The sequence below is a fragment of the Salmo salar genome, chromosome ssa09 (genome assembly GCF_905237065.1).
Source record: "Salmo salar chromosome ssa09, Ssal_v3.1, whole genome shotgun sequence".
Classification (NCBI taxonomy): Eukaryota; Metazoa; Chordata; class Actinopteri; order Salmoniformes; family Salmonidae; genus Salmo; species Salmo salar.
Genome location: NC_059450.1, coordinates 21149607 through 21171488, shown reverse-complemented (window position 1 = coordinate 21171488; position 21882 = coordinate 21149607). Strand labels below are relative to the sequence as shown.

Genomic DNA, 21882 nt, shown 5'->3' with positions numbered 1-21882 from the left:
TCATTATTGATGATTCATTCAGGATTATCCTTAATCATGGTAGCATCCACATTAATGTAGAAGTGTTAAGAAACATTATTTTTTACAATAAAAGTGACTCCAAAATGACCCAATAAATTATTTGCCATTCATTTCTATTGGTCAGAAAATAATCTGAAACACAACCTAAACAGCAAATGCATCCAAGAAAAGTGTAGAGTCACAAGCTGGATGTAGTCATTGCGTGCTATGAATATGGAATCAAATACTTCACTTTGTAATACTTTAATACACATATAAGTGAATTTGTCCCAATACTTCTGCTCCCCTAAAATGGGGGGGACTATGTACAACAAGTGCTGTCATTTCTAAATGGTTCACCTGATATGGATTAAAATACCCTCAAATGAAAGCTGTCAGTATGTACTTTAACCTCACAGTCATTGTAGAATTTCAAATCCAAAGTGCTGGAGTACAGAGCCAAAATAACAACACAATTGTCACTGTCCCAATACTTTTGGAGTGCACTGTATTTAGGAGCCAAATTGATTTATTATATATTTATAACTTCGGGCGGCAGCTAGCCTAGTGGTTAGAGCGTTGGGCCAGTAACTAGTTGCTAGATTGAATCCCCGAGCTGACAAGGTAAAGATCTGTCCTTCTGCCCCTGAACAAGGCAGTTAACCCACTGTTCCCCGGGAGGCCGTCATTGTAAATAAGAATTTATTCTTAACTGACTTGCCTGGTTAAATAAAAAATAAAACAACTTTTGGCATTGTACATGCCTCAAATATGTTCTGTAAATATAATAGTCTGTACATCTCAATTGAGGTCCTTAGCTTCTTAAAAATGTCCCCCCTTAAAATGTCGTTATTGCTCCCAGGTGATGGAGTGCAGGCTGTCTAGTAGGCCTAGGTGTTGATTTTGGACATCCCAAATCCTATCAGCTTTAAACAGTCTATGTACCTTCGCAGGCAAACAAAAGCATTAGGCCAAATCCTGCTGTTTACCCATGCTGCCATCAGCTATCCTGTCTATTGACAAAAGATGAACATTTTCTCTCAAGTAACATAACTGTGCTTTTGTCCCCTCGCTACAAAACAATGACGGTGACACACAATAGAACAGAAAATAGCAATCTGGGAAGAAAGAGACGTCTTAAGTGGAGCAATGGCCCAAACGATTAAGAGAGAGGTACATGAATAGAAAAATTGAAAGTTCTCTCTTTTTTCCCCTCCCTCACTTTGCATTGTCGATTTGAAATCCCTCTCTTTCTCCTCTTGGAGGGCTGCCTGTAATGGAGCTAATCTGCCGTCGTTTGTCCGAGCCACAGGAGTTTTGTCAATAACAATCAGCGTTTGGAAAGTGTAATTAAGGCCGAGGCTTTTCATTAGGAGGAAGGGAGGGGGCTGTCTCCAGGGACAGCAGGGCCAATTAGAAACTCAGGCACGCGTCGCACGCTGGGTAATTTCAGGGAAAGGAGGGAGAAAAAAAAACGAGGACTTCTTTAGATTGGAGAGGGACCCGAGCGCTCTTTCAGAGGAGGAGAGGCTTAATGGCATAATAATCAGACAGGGGTCCCAATCCAGGCAGAACAGGACAGAGAGGAGGACCATGGGACGTTGGGGAAGGGGGAGGAGGAGGGGGCCAAAAGCCTCTGAAATAATAAAAACCGCACAGGATGACTGGAGGAGGAAGAGGGCGCAGTAAACAGGGGGACATAAAGCCCTTGGATGAAGAAGAGGTTTCAGTAGATGAGACCTGATTAATTAAAGAAATAATGAGGCTGTCTATCCAGGGTGGAGGGTGTGAGACGACATCCCCTAATGAGAACAACACAGAAGACGTGTCTTTTACACTCATTCATCATATTGTTTCTAAGCAATAACACTAAAGCTAATGGACTTTTTTCCCTTGACATCTTTAGCACACAATGCAATGCATTTCATCTGAGAACAATTTGTGACAATAGTGACCACACAGTTGACTTTGTCTGCACGGAATATTTTCCGGAAATGTCTGTTTTTCGACCTGGGGTTCCTAGCTTCATTTCTCTTCTCTCTACTTCCTTACATTCCACTGCTGTAAAAGAGACCTGATGCCCCTACCTTTTAGACAGGAGGGAATGGCAAATCCATCTTCTGTCACATATTCATCCAATGAAAAGCCCCCTGAACTCTTACATGGAGATAGATACATTAGTCAAGCCCAGGCCCAAATTAACGTCAACCTAGATCAGCATCCATCCCGGAAATACTCCAGCTCTTATAGCTCCCTAATCATAGTCCCGTCCCGCACCTCGCGTGCCCCGCCAATCAAAAACATAAATCTCTTATTGAACCTTATTTTTCTCTCGTTTTGAACCCAAGTGTAAAATTGCTTGAAAACCAACTGAACTCAGTGGCCCTCTTTTTTATATGAAGTAATAGACCTTGACAGTAAGCCTGTAAAAGTCAGTTTCGATTTTGATGAGAAATACCTGCCATTTTACTGTAATTTACTTACAGGACCTGACTTTCCCCTCACTGCCCTGGCACAGGTCCTGAAAAGCCATAAAATAAATTGAGAGAAGAAAATATTTTTTATGTTATTTGTTTCATACGGTAACCTTTGAAACCAAATATGAACGCAGCGTTCTGGTTATATATAAACCCTCAAATGCTTGACTGACTGATTGTATGAATAGACATGAATAGACATTTGTCACCGAGGATCAGCCCTTGAGCTATAAATGTCACTATAGGTGAACCAGTCCGTTATTTTTTATATATATATATTTTTTGATGCAGCATGTGAGTTGGCCTGTACATGCTGTAACTGAAGTGTATAATGAGAGCGTATGAGTGTGTGTTGTTTGTGCATGCTGTAACTGAAGTGTATAATGAGAGCGTATGAGTGTGTGTTGTTTGTGCATGCTGTAATTGAAGTGTATAATGAGAGCGTATGAGTGTGTGTTGTTTGTACATGCTGTAATTGAAGTGTATATCGAGAGCGTATGAGTGTGTGTTGTTTGTGCATGCTGTAATTGAAGTGTATAATGAGAGCGTATGAGTGTGTGTTGTTTGTGCATGCTGTAATTGAAGTGTATAATGAGAGCGTATGAGTGTGTGTTGTTTGTACATGCTGTAATTGAAGTGTATAATGAGAGCGTATGAGTGTGTGTTGTTTGTGCATGCTGTAATTGAAGTGTATAATGAGAGCGTATGAGTGTGTGTTGTTTGTACATGCTGTAATTGAAGTGTATAATGAGAGCGTATGAGTGTGTGTTGTTTGTGCATGCTGTAATTGAAGTGTATAATGAGAGCGTATGAGTGTGTGTTGTTTGTGCATGCTGTAACTGAAGTGTATAATGAGAGCGTATGAGTGTGTGTTGTTTGTGCATGCTGTAATTGAAGTGTATAATGAGAGCGTATGAGTGTGTGTTGTTTGTGCATGCTGTAATTGAAGTGTATAATGAGAGCGTATGAGTGTGTGTTGTTTGTACATGCTGTAATTGAAGTGTATAATGAGAGCGTATGAGTGTGTGTTGTTTGTGCATGCTGTAATTGAAGTGTATAATGAGAGCGTATGAGTGTGTGTTGTTTGTGCATGCTGTAATTGAAGTGTATAATGATAGCGTATGAGTGTGTGTTGTTTGTGCATGCTGTAACTGAAGTGTATAATGAGAGCGTATGAGTGTGTGTTGTTTGTGCATGCTGTAATTGAAGTGTATAATGAGAGCGTATGAGTGTGTGTTGTTTGTGCATGCTGTAATTGAAGTGTGTAATGAGAGCGTATGAGTGTGTGTTGTTTGTGCATGCTGTAATTGAAGTGTGTAATGAGAGCGTATGAGTGTGTGTTGTTTGTGCATGCTGTAATTGAAGTGTATAATGAGAGGGTATGAGTGTGTGTTGTTTGTGCATGCTGTAATTGAAGTGTATAATGAGAGTGTATGAGTGTGTGTTGTTTGTACATGCTGTAATTGAAGTGTATAATGAGAGGGTATGAGTGTGTGTTGTTTGTGCATGCTGTAATTGAAGTGTATAATGAGAGCGTATGAGTGTGTGTTGTTTGTGCATGCTGTAATTGAAGTGTATAATGAGAGCGTATGAGTGTTTGTTGTTTGTGCATGCTGTAATTGAAGTGTATAATGAGAGCGTATGAGTGTGTGTTGTTTGTGCATGCTGTAATTGAAGTGTATAATGAGAGCGTATGAGTGTGTGTTGTTTGTGCATGCTGTAATTGAAGTGTATAATGAGAGCGTATGAGTGTGTGTTGTTTGTGCATGCTGTAATTGAAGTGTATAATGAGAGCGTATGAGTGTGTGTTGTTTGTGCATGCTGTAATTTAAGTGTATAATGAGAGCGTATGAGTGTGTGTTGTTTGTGCATGGTCTCAGTTTGTTAGCTTTCAGGTGTGCCTTGTGCAGGTGTTCCACCCGGCCCCCGGTGTGGAGGGAAGAGCAGGGGAGGGGAGGGGGTGTAGCGGAGGGAGAAGTCTCCCCCGTCAACATGAGTGTCCTGTGGGTTAGCCAGGGCCAGGGTCAGCTCTGCAGTGTTTGTCTGGCAGGCCGGCAGGCAGCATACCATATACATCTGCCAATTATATAATGTTCAATATCATGTTGTTTAATTAATATGATAAATCTACAGCCCAGATTCTAGGACAATGCATTGGATGAGTGAATTTTAACTTAAGGTTCTCAAGGCATAAGAGGTGTGTATAAAGGTGCCAAAGTATTGCAGTTGATACAGTATCATAAAGAAGAAACCACAGCAGGGTAACAGCCTATAGATACCAGAGACGGCTACTCTGATTGCCTCCTGTGAACAGATGGGAAATAGATGGGCTTATTATTATGGTCTGGTTGTGCTATGACAACAGAGACAACAGGAACAGAGACTATCATACCTCATCGCTCCCCTTCCCTCACACCTTTATTTACCCCAATTCCAAAGAGATGAGAGGAATTGGCATGATGATTTCTAAGCCAGATATAAAGGAGACATTTCTAATTATTTAATACATCTTGGGACCCTCCACTTGATATGTCCAATAATGTTAACATAATTGCATAAGTTGTTAAAGGGGATTGGAGGGTTGGAGAGGGAACGCTACTGGAATATTATACAGCTCTTACTCTCTCTCTCTTTAAAAAAAACACTTAATGAGAGTGAGAGTAGAGAGAGAAGCTGGTTGTGTCGGGATGGAATCCCAATGTGTCTGGGTATGGCTGTTTATCTATAGGCAGGAAAGCTGCTGAACCACTGTGTCTGTATGCAGTTAGACAGGATAATACTGTATGTTAGTCTATATTGAAGTCATTTAGGTTCATCTTTCTAAATGTAGAAGGAGCTGTACACAGCGTTGAATAGATAACAGCTGAATAGATAACATGGCTTTGCGGTAGATATTAAAAAACATAATTTAAGAATACACAAGTAAGAAAACATCAATGATAAAATAGTATTGTCTCTCCAGTGTGCCTCAAGATGTGCTTCTCTGTTGTTCCATTCTTGGTGGACAATGAATGATTCTAATTCAGGACCTTGAGCAGCTAGCTATTATTTTGAAACCCTTTATTGAAAACCTTGACTACAGTAAATAGTAGGGAATGCCATCATATATCCTGCCCTTCCTTTCTATTGCTAATGCTACAGTACAGGCAGAAACATCTCTTTTATTGTGTAGCAATGAAACCCTTTTTCATTGTGTTGTCCCGGAATCAGACGCTGTATTGCTGGACTTGAATAATGCATAAGGCCTGTTGTCTGTACACTGTGTAGTCAACAATGGCAACAGCGGTAACAACAGGTTTGGGGCTGCCAGAGTATTATGTAAAGTGGCCGGGGGGGCGTGTGTCCGACTCTCTTTCCTGTTATTGAGGCAGTGGGCGGCAGAGGGACACAGAGAAGGGAAGGGGCATGCAGGCTGGATGGCTGGCTACTCCAGGGGCCTGGAGGGGACACGCTCAGAATTAATGAGGCCAATTTAACGTGGGGGCCAGGGTGGTGTCTGTAAAGGGTTCCATGATGAGTACTGGAGGTCTCCTTCTCTCCCTCTCTCCCTCTCTCCCTCTCTCCCTCTCTCCCTCCCTCCGGCTCACCTCACCTCAGACACACTACTGTAATTGATTGTTGCATAGGAGATGATTAACAAATGCTGATGCCCAATGTCTGGTCTGCTCAATCTGATTATAGACTCTAGAATACTGTGTGATATACAGTAACTATTCCACTGGTTTTAAATCTACACAGTGACTCGTACAATGTAAATGTAAATGACAATGCCCTAAAATGTCTATTGTATCAATACTTATATGTTTACGTTTATTCTTCATGTGTGCCCCCTTTTTTTACATGTACAAAAAGGAGAGAAAAAAGGTCAGAACATTTGACCTTTTGCTTTTCCTTTGCCTCTGAGTCAATAGGAAGATACACTGCCTTATAAAGTGTGGTCAGGCTAAGGTTAACCACATCTCTTCTTCTCTTCAGGCAACATAGAATACAGCTGTCCCGCCACAAACGAGTGTGAGATCACAAAACGGAGACGCAAGTCATGTCAAGCCTGCCGCTTTATGAAGTGTCTCAAAGTGGGGATGCTCAAGGAAGGTAAGGAGATCTCCTTTTCTTGTGAAAGTGTCTGTCTGTCTGTCTGTCTGTCTGTCTGTCTGTCTGTCTGTCTGTCTGTCTGTCTGTCTGTCTGTCTGTCTGTCTGTCTTGTATCACTCTCTTTATATTATGTCAACATTATTAAAATAATCTCAGAATTCTCAATGGAACGCCACCATTCAAATAAAAATGATGTAAAGACTGGATAAATCAGAAAAGGACTCCTCAGAGGATGTGGTCTCCTCAAAGCTCCCGACTGATCTAGCAGCAGTGGGCCCATGCCAGTCCAGACCAGGGTGAGGGATGTTGGCTGCATCCTGCTGTGCCTGCAGCCATAGCCAGACAACTGATCTGAGCCCCCTGGCCTGTTCTGTCCTCCCCCTACCAACACAGCAGTAAATCATGCGCAGCTGAGCTGGGGACAGAAATATGCTGAATAGGTCGATCCTGCTGTCTGAGTAATAGAAATGTAACAGTATTCCGACTGGAAAGGCTTCTGCTGGGTCCCTGAGCACACACTCCGGCCAGTCTCAGCTCTCCCCGGCATATTGATCCACTAAATGTTTTCCGAACATCTCAGCTCTCTTCCTGTGGATGGTTTTTTAAAGTCACGCCAACTGGGAATTCAATGACAATTAAACATGCTGCCGATGGATTTCTCTGGCTCGGTTTCTTCCCCCCTGCCAGGCCCCGTGAGACCCCAGGCTGGGCTGCTCCTTCCGGGGAGGCCCACGGCCACAGCCCGCTAGCCCCCTACCTACCTCCTTACCTTCCAACCCCATGCATTACTGCTCCTTTACTCACCTCCCTTCCTCACTTGTTGGTCTCGCCAAACAGCCAAAACACATGAATAATGAGAGCAGTGTGGCTGGGGAACGGAGAGGAGGTGTCATGTTTATTTAGCTGCCCGCTGGGAAGAGCTCTTTAAGGAAACATACTGTACTTTTTGTGTCTTGCTTTTGAGGGAGCGCTGCTGAGAATAGTTCAAGGGGTGCTTATGTTTGACTAAGCGTGATCATCCATCCACTCCCACTACAGAATAGACATGAAGACAAGACTCGGGAGGAGATGTTCTCTATTAGGGGGGCAGAAAAACACAACAAGTTATTTTGTACTTTCACGAAATACTCCATAGCCTAATTATCATACCTTAAAATATGTTAACTAAATGTAAATAATTGTTCATGTTGTTTTGTTAATCCCTACCCATCAACATGACATGCAGTATACCCAGCTTTTACCCCACCCTGTCTCCCTTAATTCACCAGAGACTGGAAGGTATATTGTAGATCCTATCCCGTTAGGATGTAGGGATGTAGTGATTTCAAGTCTCCATCTACAGAGTAGCCTATATAGATCTCTGATTCGTAACAGAATCTCCTCACTGCATGCAGTGAGATAAAGAGACTATGCCAGAAAGACAGACTAGTCGCATTACTATCTGATGAACAATGTTTGCCAATATATGATCTGGAGGAATAAGAGACTACGTAGAGTTGTGAGACAGGACTGTGTCGACGCACAGATCTAGGCAAGAGTACCAAAACATTTCTGCAGCGCTTTATTTTTTTCAATCAATTTGCAAACATTTCTAAAAACCTCTTTTTGCTTTGTCATTACGATGGCCATAAATGCATGGCCAGTTTCAGGTGGAAGTAAGAGATTGTATAAAGAGAGTGTATAGCTGAACTATGCAGAGAGAGACTTGTTCTAATGCATACTGTATATTCAGCATATCCACAGATTGAAAACGACCCTCGTTTTTACAGAGTGGGTTTCGCCACTTTTTACAATGGAGGTAGAGATTACGTCTGGCTATATGATGTCCTGCGGGAACCCAGTCCCCCGATCACCCTCCTCTCTCCCACCTCCAGCAGCGTTGTTTTTTAAAACACAATCAAAACAAGTAAATACATTTCCCAAATGAACAGAAAGATGTGAAATGCATTTAAGCGTGTGTGACACCGATGAGTCTGGTTATGGGGACAGGAGAAGACTCTAGTCCAAGCTCCACGAAGACATCGGCTCAACGCCATGTTCAGAGGCTGGAGATGGTCAGCGCTCATGTGACTGAAGCGACCACTCTGGAGTTCATTACTGCAGAAAGGTCATCCAGTCAATGGAAAAAACACCTAATTATAACTTTACTGCTCAGCTCTAGCAAAGGTGCAATGCAGTTTCCTACCGTCAGGCGCTCTACGAAACTACAGTACGTTTGAATGGACCACAACACACCTAACCTCTCTATGATACGACTGAATTTCTAGACATTCAGAGTTAAGAAAATATTTACTAAATAAACTAAAATAAAAAATAAAATAAAAAGTAACACAATAAAATTACATAACAATAACCAGGCTATATACAGGGGGTACCGGTACAGAGTCAATGTGCGGGGGTACAGGTTAGTCGAGGTAATTTGTACACGTAAGTAGGGGTAAAGTGACTATGCATATATAATAAGCAGCGAGTAGCAGCAGTGTAAAAACAAAGGGGGGGTCAATGTAAATAGTCCGGGTGGCCATTGGATTAGCTGTTCAGCAGTCTTATGGCTTGGGGGTAGAAGCTGTTAAGGAGTTTTTTGGACCTAGACTTGGCGCTCTGGTACCGTTTGCCGTGCGGTAACAGAGAGAAGTCTATGACTAGGGTGACTGAAGACTTTGACATTTTTTTGGGCCTTCCTCTGGCACTGCCTAGTATTTAGGTCCTGGATGGCAGGAAGCTTGGCCTCAGTGATGTACTGGGCCTCAGTGCCCATGTTAAAGTTATTACTTGATATCTTTGGAACGCAAGGCATTTCAAGGTTTTACCTTCCCTACTGATTAAGCGAGTACATGGTAAAGAATTAGTGCATGTATTTGGTCCATTGGAAAAGGCTCCAGTTTATCTCTGTAGACGTCTTAAGGGAAGTGTATTCGAAGTGATCTCCAAAGATCAGCAGTCCGCTTAAAGGGGATCTGCCCAGAGACTTGAATTGAATCGCTCTACTTTCCCCCCGACTGTATAAAAGAGGAAGTGATCAATAGAAGAATCAAATGTCAGAGGCTACAGGTTTTTCCTCTGATCAATGGAGGGGGATCAGAGCTGAGAGAGAGAGAGAGAGAGAGAGAGAGAGAGAGAGAGAGAGAGAGAGAGAGAGAGAGAGAGAGAGAGAGAGAGAGAGAGAGAGAAACAGATACTATTGAGAGATTACATTGACATCAGTCAGTGGCAGATGCCCTCTGCCCTACCACACACACTACAGTATGCAATCTGGTACCTCTCTGTAATAGGCTACGATCCTGTTATGTTCCCTGGGCTGACAGGTGAGAGCATTACAACAGACATGAACATGTGTTTTAAAGGAGAGGGGAGGGGCTGATACTCGTTGTACCTCCCTGTATATCACTCTGAGTATACGACAGACACACCGTAGAACAACCACATCCCGTTATAGCACTCCTGTTATCCTCACGCCAACATTCTGTACACACACGCCACACTACACTCACATATAAACATCACAATACCAGACATATCGAGCCACACGTGGATTCAAGCCAACACATTAGTAAGACACTGACAGCCACTGTGCGGAGATGGGGAATCGATTGTTTGGTTCCATTAGAACCTAGTCAAAGAATGAACATGCAATGAGATTTCAAACAGACCAATGTTTTTCCACGTAGTGTAACTTGGCCTTCAAATGGAGCCCGCATCTTGAGTGGGGAGTGAAGCCAGCATGATGTTACTGCAAGGTGGTATGGTGGCTCCACCACACTACGGGCAGGTGGATGGAGCATGTGGTGAGAGCGTACGTAGGCCTCGGGGTCAGCAAACTGGGGGGCCAATCAGCAGATAGGGATGCGGGGACAATGTGTGACCATTTTTCCGCTGCCCTCGCTCATCACCACTCGCGGTAAAAAATGCTGCAACACGTTACAAGCATGCAAAGCTGGCAACAGGGGCCCTTTAAAATAGTGCTGACGGTGGTTTAGCGGGGCGGCTGCCTTGAAAGGCAGAGTTCAGTTCACCATGCCTTTCCATGTGGCCGTCTGATTTTCCCAGCTAAAATAGGGTCCGCTTAAGCCCCCCTTTGCACTGCCAACCATCCCAGACATCCTGACACTTTCCCCAGGGAGAGACACCCAGAACAGGTGAGGGGCTCAAAATAAGGGCCCCTGCCTCGGCCGGCCACACAAAGTGAGTGAAGACAGGCCCTTTTGTAGGAGTGTGCTCTGAGGGGGATTATTATTGTTTTTGGAGAGAAAGAGGAGCCCTGGGTCAGCTGGCCCCAGCCCCCGCCCCTAGCCCGCCGCTAATCCGTGTGCAAATGCCAACCGCCTTGGCCAGAAGCCCTCTACCCTGCATCCTGCTTTGAAGAGCTGACATCCGAGCTCACTGCACACTACCGCCCTCTCTTTACACACCCACCGGGTGATGGTGCCGGCCGTAAAACACAGTGGTGTCTGGTGATGAGGCAGGACTCACCCCTTTTTACACACACATTCACAGTCACACAGACACATTCACACACACACATTCACATTCCCAGTCACACAGACACATTCACACACATTCACATTCCCAGTCCCACAGACACATTCACACAGACACATTCACATTCCCAGTCACACAGACACATTCACACAGACACATTCACATTCACAGTCACACAGACACATTCACACACACACATTCACATTCACAGTCACACAGACACATTCACACACACACATTCACATTCACAGTCACACAGACACATTCACACACACACATTCACATTCCCAGTCACACAGACACATTCACACAGACACATTCCCAGTCACACAGACACATTCACACAGACACATTCACATTCACATTCCCAGTCCCACAGACACATTCACACAGACACATTCACATTCCTAGTCACACAGACACATTCACACAGACACATTCACATTCCCAGTCACACAGACACATTCATACACATTCACATTCCCAGTCACACGGACACATTCACACAGACACATTCACATTCCCAGTCACACAGACACATTCACACAGACACATTCCCATTCCCAGTCACACAGACACATTCACATTCACATTCCCAGTCCCACAGACACATTCACACAGACACATTCACATTCCCAGTCACACAGACACATTCACACAGACACATTCACATTCTCAGTCACACATTCACACACATTCACATTCGCAGTCACACAGACACATTCACACAGACACATTCACATTCACACAGACATATTCACACATTCACATTCACAGTCACACAGACACATTCACACAGACACATTCACAATCACACAGACACATTCACACACATTCACATTCCCAGTCACACAGACACATTCACACAGACACATTCACATTCACACAGACACATTCACACTTTCACATTCACAGTCACACAGACACATTCACACAGACACATTCACAATCACACAGACACATTCACACACATTCACATTCACACAGACACATTCACACAGACACATTCACATTCACACAGACACATTCACACAGACACATTCACATTCACACAGACACATTCACACAGACACATTCACATTCACACATACTCATACAATACAGACACACTGGCCACAAACAAACAATCCAAAGCTTGGTCCATGGCTCACCGAAGTGGGCTTGGCAACGGTCTATGGGAGTTTCTCCAAGAGGAGTCAGACACATGGAATGAACTGCTCTACTTCTTTCTCTCTCTCTCACACGCCCTTGCTCTTCATCTCACTGTCTCCACCCGTCCTCCCTTCCTCCCTGTATGGCCCTGTTTGACTGTAAAATGAGACAGGTTAGTGCCAAGCTTTAATTCCTGTCAGCATCTGTTAATTATGGCCGGGACTGTTCTAATTAAAAGAGGCACCCATGTACCTCGGACTCCTCGTCACTGTGGCTTTATGCTGGCTGACATACACAGCCACATGACTAACAGCCCAGCCAGCCCAGCCCAGCCCAGCCAGCCCAGCCAGCCCAGCCAGCCAGCCAGCCAGCCCAGCCAGCTAGCCAGCCCAGCCCAACACCACGGGACAGCTCATGGGGTACATCCATACCACCTGGCTGTATCTGAGCTCCTCAAGAGAGCCCAGAGAAACCGTAGAATGTGGTGACATCACAGTTATCAGCGTTAGGAATGTTCCACTCCTATAGTACCACCAGCAGAAACTGAATCGGAACGCTCCTAAGCACTTAAACCTAGCAAGCACTGACTTGGTGATATCGGAGTCCGTTTTGTCATGAGTTCATACTCAAGGCCTCGTCCCTGAATAGATTTACTGGTCAAATATGTCTTGACACTTTCTTTACATGCTACATGTGAAGGATGCAAATTGCGAAATGAGGAAGTAGTGATTTGCTGCGAATGATGGGTCTCTGCTGGGAATTGTGGGTAATTAGGTTAGTGGGTTGTCAGTCAGGAAATTGAAAGACAATCCTAATCATATTTGTGTTTCTAGGGAATCAAATAATTTATATAAGTAGAATAAAATCTCCTTATTTTACTCCTACAAGATAATACTGTTTGCTGTAGCCACCCATGTGTAGTCTAGCTTGGGGAGAAGGGGGTACAGCTCTGTCAGTGGATGGGGTGAAATTGAAAATGACTGTTTTCATAATCCATTGTTTCAGCCCTTTCTATGGAATGAAGGCTATTCTTTACATACTACGTCATCTCCTTTTTTTCTCCACAAACACCCCCACTGTCTGTTCCCTGTATCGACCTCTAATCAGCGAACATAGGGACATCCAAACCCATCCTCCACGAGAGTACAGAGTGAGGGGAAATTGTATTAGCCTCATTTGCAGTGGCCACACAATGCCCAGCTCTGACACCATCTTTACAGTTATAAAGTGATGAAATCATCAAGCAAGTGCTCTCCCTGCAAGTGATTTTAGCAGAGGAGACTTGGTGCGCTGACAAATTAACCCCTCCCCCTCCCTCTCCTCCTCCTTCTCCTCCACCAGCTAGGCCATACATACTGGATACTACCTCTGATCGGAGGTGCTCTCAAATCTAGTTTAGCATCCATTTGTTTAGAGGGTTTAGGTTATACATAATGAATAAATGGATAGGTATTTGCTATACAGGGTTAAGATATATCAGGCACACTCAGCTGTGTGAAGGACAGTGTTCCTGTGGGGCCGCATAGGGTGATGCACAATATACATAAATGTTTCGCATACTATTAAATAAAATCATCATACACCGCGCTGTATCAAATAAATGGAACACTACAGATGAAATATTTTAACTATGTGGAAAAGTAATAGAATAGAAAGGACAATGCAAATGGAAACATTCTTATCAAATAATGAGATAATAACTGATGTTATGATGAGGTTGGTGACATTTACACTATCAGTGCAGGACCTGGTCCCCTATGAGTGGCAGGGAGTGATAAGGCCTCGCTCCTGTCCCGTGAAAGAGGGGTGAAATAAGGAGGTTTTATTGGAAAGCTACCCTCTATCTATCTGTCTGTGTAATAACACAGGGTGTCTATAGCACTGTTCCTGTACACAGCCAGACAGTGTATGTATGGGGTTGTGGATTCACTCCAGAGGTGGGACCAAGTCACTATTATTCAAGTCACAAGCAAGTCTCAAGTCACAAGGTCCAAGTCTCAAGTCACAAGGTCCAAGTCTCAAGTCGAGCCGCAAATACAGAATGGATCGAAATCGTGCATTCTAAGAGCAAGTTAAGTTGAGTCCAGTCACAAATTGTTGCTTGATGCCCCATTGCTGGTGAGCTTGCAAAGTAGACGGTTCATATTCTTCAACACTATGGAAATGATCAATGAAATCCCAAGGTAGCCTATTGTTTTGAAAAAGATCATATTAACATAGGTAGGCTACTGTGTTTTTGAAAATGAAAGAAGAGCTTTCAGACCACTAATGTGGATATGTGCGCCTGCCGCTGCTCCCCAATGGTCAGTGGTCAACAGTCAAGACTAAAACTTTTGGGTTCTTAAACAAAGATTAGATGTTTTCTAAACAAAAATGTGGTGCTCTGCCGTAGGCCTATGTTAGTGACCAGATCGAATAAGCAAAGGTAGAAATATAGCCCACCCAATCTACCTATCTCATCCCCATATTGTTTTTATTTACTTTTCTGCTCTTTTGCACACCAATATTTCTACTTGCACATCACCATCTGCTCATCTATCATTCCAGTGTTAATTTGCTAAATTGTAATTACTTCGCTACTATGGCCTATTTATTGCCTTACCTCCTCACGCCATTTGCACACACTGTATATAGACTTTATTTTTTTCTATTGTGTTATTGACTGTACGCTTGTTTATTCCATGTGTAACTCTGTGTTGTTGTTTGTGTCGCACTGCTTTGCCTTATCTTGGCCAGGTCACAGTTGTACTAGCCTACCTGGTTAAATAAAGGTGAAATATATATATATATTTTTTATAAAACAAATATATAAAATACAAATGGTAGGTTATATGTAGCCAATTAGAATATGTATAACATTTTATATCTCATTCAGTTACACACTCGTAACGCCCCAAAGCCTTCTTACTGCACTAGCTCACCCAACCTGTGTTGACTGACAGTTTGCTGGTCCAATCAGAGGGCTGAGTGTGCGTTTCACTAGCGTTTGTTTGCAAATGCAATACTGCCTCTGGATCATGGCAATGAAGACACTGTGCCACAAAATGAGTAACAAAACGTTACAAAACCTGGACAGATATTTAAGTCACCCATCTCAAGTCAAAGTCAAGTCCCGAGTCTTGAGGCACCAAGTCCAAATCAAGTCTCAAGTTATTTTATTTTCTATCAAGTCGGTTCTCAAGTCGCCACATCAAGTCATGTGACTCGACTCCATACCTTGGATTCACTCCTCCTACAGTTGCTACATGGCTAGATGCAGAGGCTGTTGACAGCTGAGCTCACAGGTACCCGCCTGGTTGCTCATTAGTATTCCGTCTGCCCCACACAAAAAAACCAAATAATTAGAGGGCCAGTCTGTGAGATCATTGACCCTGCGTTAAATATTCATATGTTTAGAGCTCCTTCAGGCTCGGCAGTGTCACCGTAGACCAGCCAGGCATGGACCACATATGGGAACGCAGCACCAGCCGGCAGTCTCTCTGACACTCCCTGTACCGTACTCTGACCATGCAGACAACAGAACAGAGCCCTTCCTCTGGACAGACACTCACACCTCAGCTTGGTCAAGTTTCTACTTTTCATGCTTCCTCATATAACAAGAGGAATACTTTTGATACTGATCATGTCAAACAATCTGAGAAGAGGGTATCTGAGTGTGTGAGGGGGAATTAGACTTGAATGTTTGTTAGTATAGTGTTACTCTATACCAATAACAATTTACTAATTGTGGGACTACTTTACCCTGCATTAAATGGTTTCATAATTGTTGTGTTTTCATTATAAACATTCTATGTTGAAGAATTGATTGATTCATTTTATTTGTCAGAATGGTGAAATTGTATTTCCTACTCAAAGGTCTCCTTGCTCCTTGTCATGTGTCAGGTGTGCGTCTGGACCGTGTGCGAGGGGGAAGACAGAAGTACAAGAGGAGGATGGATGCAGAGAGCACAGCATACCTGGGCCTCACCCTCCCCCCTCCTGCCAAAAAACCTCGTGAGTACAGCCTTGTCAACCCACTGACCTACCCCTCCCCACAGCCTAATCCCTCCCCACTGACCTACCCCTCCCCACAGCCTAATCCCTCCCCACTGACCTACCCCTCCCCACAGCCTAATCCCTCCCCACAGCCCAACCCCTCCCCACTGCCCAACCCCTCCTCACAGCCTAATCCCTCCTCACAGCCCAACCCCTCCCCACAGCCCAACCCCTCCCCACTGCCCCTCCCCTCCTCACAGCCCAACCCCTCCTCACAGCCTAACCCCTCCCCACAGCCTAACCCCTCCCCACAGCCCAACCCCTCCGCTCCCCACAGCCCAACCCCTCCCCTCCCCACAGCCCAACCCCTCCCCACCACCCAACCCCTCCCCACAGCCTAACCCCTCCCCACAGCCCAACCCCTCCCCTCCCCACAGCCCAACCCCTCCCCACAGCCCAACCCCTCCCCACCACCCAACCCCTCCCCACAGCCTAACCCTTCCAAAACAGCCCAACCCCTCCCCACAGCCCAACCCCTCCCCACAGCCCAACCCCTCCCCACAGCCTAACCCCTCCCCACAGCCTAACCCCTCCCCACAGCCCAACCCCTCCAAACAGCCTAACCCCTCCCCACAGCCCAACCCCTCCCCACAGCCCAACCCCTCCCCACAGCCTAACCCCTCCCCACAGCGCAACCCCTCCCCTCCCCACTGCCCAAACCCTCCCCACAGCCCAACCCCTCCCCACAGCCTAACCCCTCCCCACAGCCCAACCCCTCCCCACTGCCCCTCCCCTCCTCACAGCCCAACCCTTCCTCACAGCCTAACCCCTCCCCACAGCCCAACCCCTCCCCTCCCCACAGCCCAACCCCTCCCCACAGCCCAACCCCTCCCGACAGCCCCTACCCCTCCCCACAGCCTAACACTCCCCACAGCCCAACCCCTCCCCACAGCCCCTCCCCTCCCCACAGCCCAACCCCTCCCTACAGCCTAACCCCTCCCCACAGCCCAACCCCTCCCCACAGCCTAACCCCTCCCCACAGCCCAACCCCTCCCCACAGCCTAACCCCTCCCCACTGACCTACCCCTCCCCACAGCCTAACCCCTCCCCACAGCCCAACCCCTCCCCAAAGCCCAACCCCCTCCCCACAGCCCTACCCCTCCAAACAGCCCAACCCCTCCCCACAGCCCAACCCCTCCCCACAGCCCAACCCCTCCCCACAGCCCAACCCCTCCCCACAGCCCAACCCCTCCCCACAGCCTAACCCCTCCCCACAGCGCAACCCCTCCCCCTCCCCACAGCGCAACCCCTCCCCCTCCCCACTGCCCAACCCCTCCCCACAGCCTAACCCCTCCCCACAGCCCAACCCCTCCCCACAGCCCAACCCCTCCTCACAGCCTAACCCCTCCCCACAGCCTAACCCCTCCCCACAGCCCAACCCCTCCCCTCCCCACAGCCCAACCCCTCCCCACAGCCCAACCCCTGCCCAACCCCTCCCCACAGCCTAACCCCTCCCCACAGCCTAACCCCTCCCCACAGCCCTACCCCTCCCCACAGCCCTACCCCTCCCCACAGCCTAACCCCTCCCCACAGCCCAACCCCTCCCCACAGCCCAACCCCTCCCCACAGCCCAACCCCTCCCCACAGCCCAACCCCTCCCCACAGCCTAACCCCTCCCCTCCCACAGCCTAACCCCTCCCCACAGCCCAACCCCTCCCCAAAGCCCAACCCCTCCCCACAGCCTAACCCCTCCCCACAGCCCTACCCCCTCCCCACAGCCCTACCCCTCCCCACAGCCTAACCCCTCCCCACAGCCCAACCCCTCCCTACAGCCCAACCCCTCCCCACAGCCCAACCCCTCCCCACAGCCTAACCCCTCCCCACAGCCCAACCCCTCCAAACAGCCCAACCCCTCCCCACAGCCCAACCCCTCCCCACAGCCTAACCCCTCCCCACAGTGCAACCCCTCCCCTCCCCACTGCCCAACCCCTCCCCACAGCCTAACCCCTCCCCACAGCCTAACCCCTCCCCACAGCCCAACCCCTCCCCTCCCCACAGTCCTACCCCTCCCCACAGCCCAACCCCTCCCCACAGCCCAACCCCTCCTCACAGCCCAACCCCCTCCCCACAGCCTAACCCCTCCCCACAGCCCAACCCCTCCCCTCCCCACAGTCCTACCCCTCCCCACAGCCCAACCCCTCCCCACTGCCCAACCCCTCCCCACAGCCCAACCCCTCCCCACAGCCCAACCCCTCCTCACAGCCCAACCCCTCCCCACAGCCTAACCCCTCCCCACAGCCCAACCCCTCCCCTCCCCACAGTCCTACCCCTCCCCACAGCCCAACCCCTCCCCACTGCCCAACCCCTCCCCACAGCCCAACCCCTCCCCACAGCCCAACCCCTCCTCACAGCCCAACCCCTCCCCACAGCCTAACCCCTCCCCACAGCCCAACCCCTCCCCTCCCCACTGCCCAACCCCTCCCCACAGCCCAACCCCTCCCCACAGCCCAACCCCTCCCCACAGCCGTCTCCCAGTCCACATTCAGTTAAAGCATTCATTTTATTTAGACCAGACTCTCTGTTGTCTGTATAGGTGTATTTCCATGGGAGAGCAGTACTAGAGAATATAGGCCAGACAGGCATTGTTCTGGACACAGCTGAGTTATGACAGGTCTCAGAGCGGATGACCGATATTAAACAGTGACTGGGTTCTTAGAGATAGGAGTCCCAGTAACACCATCTCACATAATGTTGAATGTAGAATACGTCATAATTGTACTTGTGTGTTCTTCCATGTAAGTACTGTGTGTATCTAAGAGTACAGTACCTGTTTGTGCATCACAGTAATGTGACCTTTGACTGTTGTTTTGACCACCTCTGCTTCCTCCTCAGTCACAAAGATAGTGTCCCACCTTCTGGTGGCCGAGCCAGAGAAGATCTACGCCATGCCTGACCCCACCATGCCTGAGAGTGACATCAAGGCCCTGACCACGCTGTGTGACCTGGCTGACCGGGAGCTGGTGGTCATCATTGGCTGGGCCAAGCATATCCCAGGTACGCCCACCCATCTACAGCCACTGCACTAACTGAACACCATAGAACGATATACACTGAGTGTACAAAACATTAAGGGCGCCTTCCTAATATTGAGTTGCACCCCCTTTTGCATTCAGAACAGACTCATTTCGTCGGGGCATAGACTTTACAAGACGTCGAAAGCGTTCCACAGGGATGCTGGCCCACGTTGACTCCAATGCTTCCCACAGTTGTGTCAAGATGGCTGGGTTTCCTTTGGGTGGTGGACCATTCTAGATTCACGGGAAACTGTTGAGCGTGAAAAACCCAGCAGCATTGCAGTTCTTGACACTACCATACCCTGTTCAAATGCACTTCAATCTTTTGTCTTGCCCATTCACCCTGAATGGCACACATACACAATCCATGTCTCAGTTGTCTCAAGGATTTCTTTAACCTGTCTCCTCCCCTTCATCTACACTGATTGAAGTGGATTTAACAGGTGACATCAATAAGGGATCATAGCTTTCACCTGGATTCACCTGGTCAGACTGGGTCATGAAAAGAGCAGGTGTACATTCAGTGCATAACACCATTACCTCATGATCACATATAACATACTGTGTAGTTTTAAAACCAACACATGATAGCAGTTTAGATACAGGACCAGCCATTAATTTTGACTGGTACAATCTGATGTCACGATTAGTCCTGGTCAGTTCACACACACACATGCACACACACACACACACACACACACACACACACACACACGTATGCATGCACAGTCTCACAAATACGCATACAAATGCAGATAATTAATGTCAGAAGCTAGCATGGAGATAGGGCCAAAATGGAGACCGTTTTAAAAGAATCAAATCTATAGAGTCCAGCTAAAATCCCTACTCTGATAGGGGAGGGGCTGCAGCCCTGGTGTCAATATATACCATGACCACATGGGAGATTTAGAGCAGAGCACAGGACCCTCCCTCTGAAACAAGACTGATCTCACACACACACACACACACACACACACACACACACACACACACACACACACACACACACACACACACACACACACACACACACACACACACTTCAATGTAATTATTGATAAGCATAATCATGTTTCTCTACTCCAGTGTGATAGACGAGGTGTTAGGTTTTGAGATGCTGTTGAATTAAGGATGCCACATTCTATGTCAGCAGAGATTCTGCTCCCTTCTAGAGTTTTCTCCTGATTCTGACAGTCAACACATTGCTTAGTGACTCTTTTTGCAACCGGAGCAAATTCTGTCTGATCTTGAGGTTGACCCTCATAACTCCAGAACATTATAGCATGCTAGGCGTTGAGAGGTAACACACTAAATGACTGTGTCCCTCAGTGTAGCCTCTGTTATGCAGCCTCTGTTATGCAGCCTCTCTGTGCCCTCGTCTTCTCATCAGCATAACAGACGTGTGTCTGAGCTGACAGCAGCTGCAGATGCCCTGCTGTAGTTTAAGCTGGGCCTCTCCTGGTTCTCACCTTGCGTGCAGGACATGTAGGAGTGAGAACTGGACTGTACCTGGACAGACAGGTGTTCCAGTATTTATCAGAAGAGGAGAGGTGTAGTAGTCAGCTACAGATCTATTAAGGAGATTAGGCCTTTCTCATCCAAACTGTTCGGTACAGCCCATTGTCAGCAGTGCATTGTCAGCAGGGGGAGAGTTTAGCCAAGGAGCTTACCCAGGACTGGATTACCCTGACCCAATAACACAGTCCCTTCCATCTACCTGGCCCAAACAAGCCAGCCAGGTACACTACCTCTGGCTAGAATATACAGAGAAACACTACTGTTCACCTCTGGCAATCTGCAGGGGCGTAGTATTATACAGAGAATATTCTAGAATTCTCTTCAAATGATTGAATAACTGTAAAAGTACATGATTAGCGGTAGGCTACACTCTATTGTCAACTGTAAGGTTGTCCGGGCCTTTGCCCCCTGTGTTGACGTACAGGACAGTAAACATGGCGCGCTAACTACAGTGCTTTGTATGTCAAAGCTTTTAAGTGCTGTGTTAATACAATTATCGTAGCCTGCATTGTACAGTGGATAGTTGACTAATCTTAATTGGATTTGCCATGCCTGGTCTGACAACAAGCCCATCATTCTGAATGACTCCATAATGATTGTTTAACCCAAAACCCAGCTGGAAGGCAGACTGTCTGACATTTCTAAATGTGTGGAAATGCTTGGCTTTTCATAGTACTACTGGAGTACTGCACAAGCTGCAGCGAGATGATTAAACCTAAGTAGATTATTCTGATCTGCCTGTGTACACACGCACACACACACATGCACACACACACACGCACTCACACGCACTTTTATCGCTTACCGATTGTTTATATTTACCTGACTACTGGAGTCAACAACAACAACAACTTATTGCATTCAGGGGTCACACATTTCAATTACAGAGTCTAAATCCATTTTTTTTAAATCATGAATAAAACACAGTGTCACTACTATGATATAATTTACAACCTTTATGATTGTTTGACTACACCAAAATACGCCATAAAGTCGGCAAATTAGAATGAAAAGGGAGACTGAAAGTGTAACTCTAAGCTCCCCTGTTCTCCCCTTGGTGAGCTCTGTATTAGGTCACTCCCTCTACACCAGCCATGAAATGGCTGCATAATTGA

The 21882-nt window shown here is 46.6% G+C and overlaps 1 protein-coding gene across 6 annotated transcripts in view; it reads left to right on the top strand.

Annotated features, from left to right (window-relative positions):
• esrrb (estrogen-related receptor beta) overlaps positions 1 to 21882 on the top strand; it is a 67770-nt gene that overhangs the window by 24605 nt on the left and 21283 nt on the right. For all 6 annotated transcript variants that reach the window (XM_014210889.2, XM_014210885.2, XM_014210884.1 and 3 more), the window contains 3 exons: positions 6453 to 6569; positions 16083 to 16193; positions 19068 to 19229. In XM_014210889.2, the coding sequence (XP_014066364.1) occupies positions 6453 to 6569; positions 16083 to 16193; positions 19068 to 19229 (390 nt within the window). The remainder of the gene's footprint in view (positions 1 to 6452; positions 6570 to 16082; positions 16194 to 19067; positions 19230 to 21882) is intronic.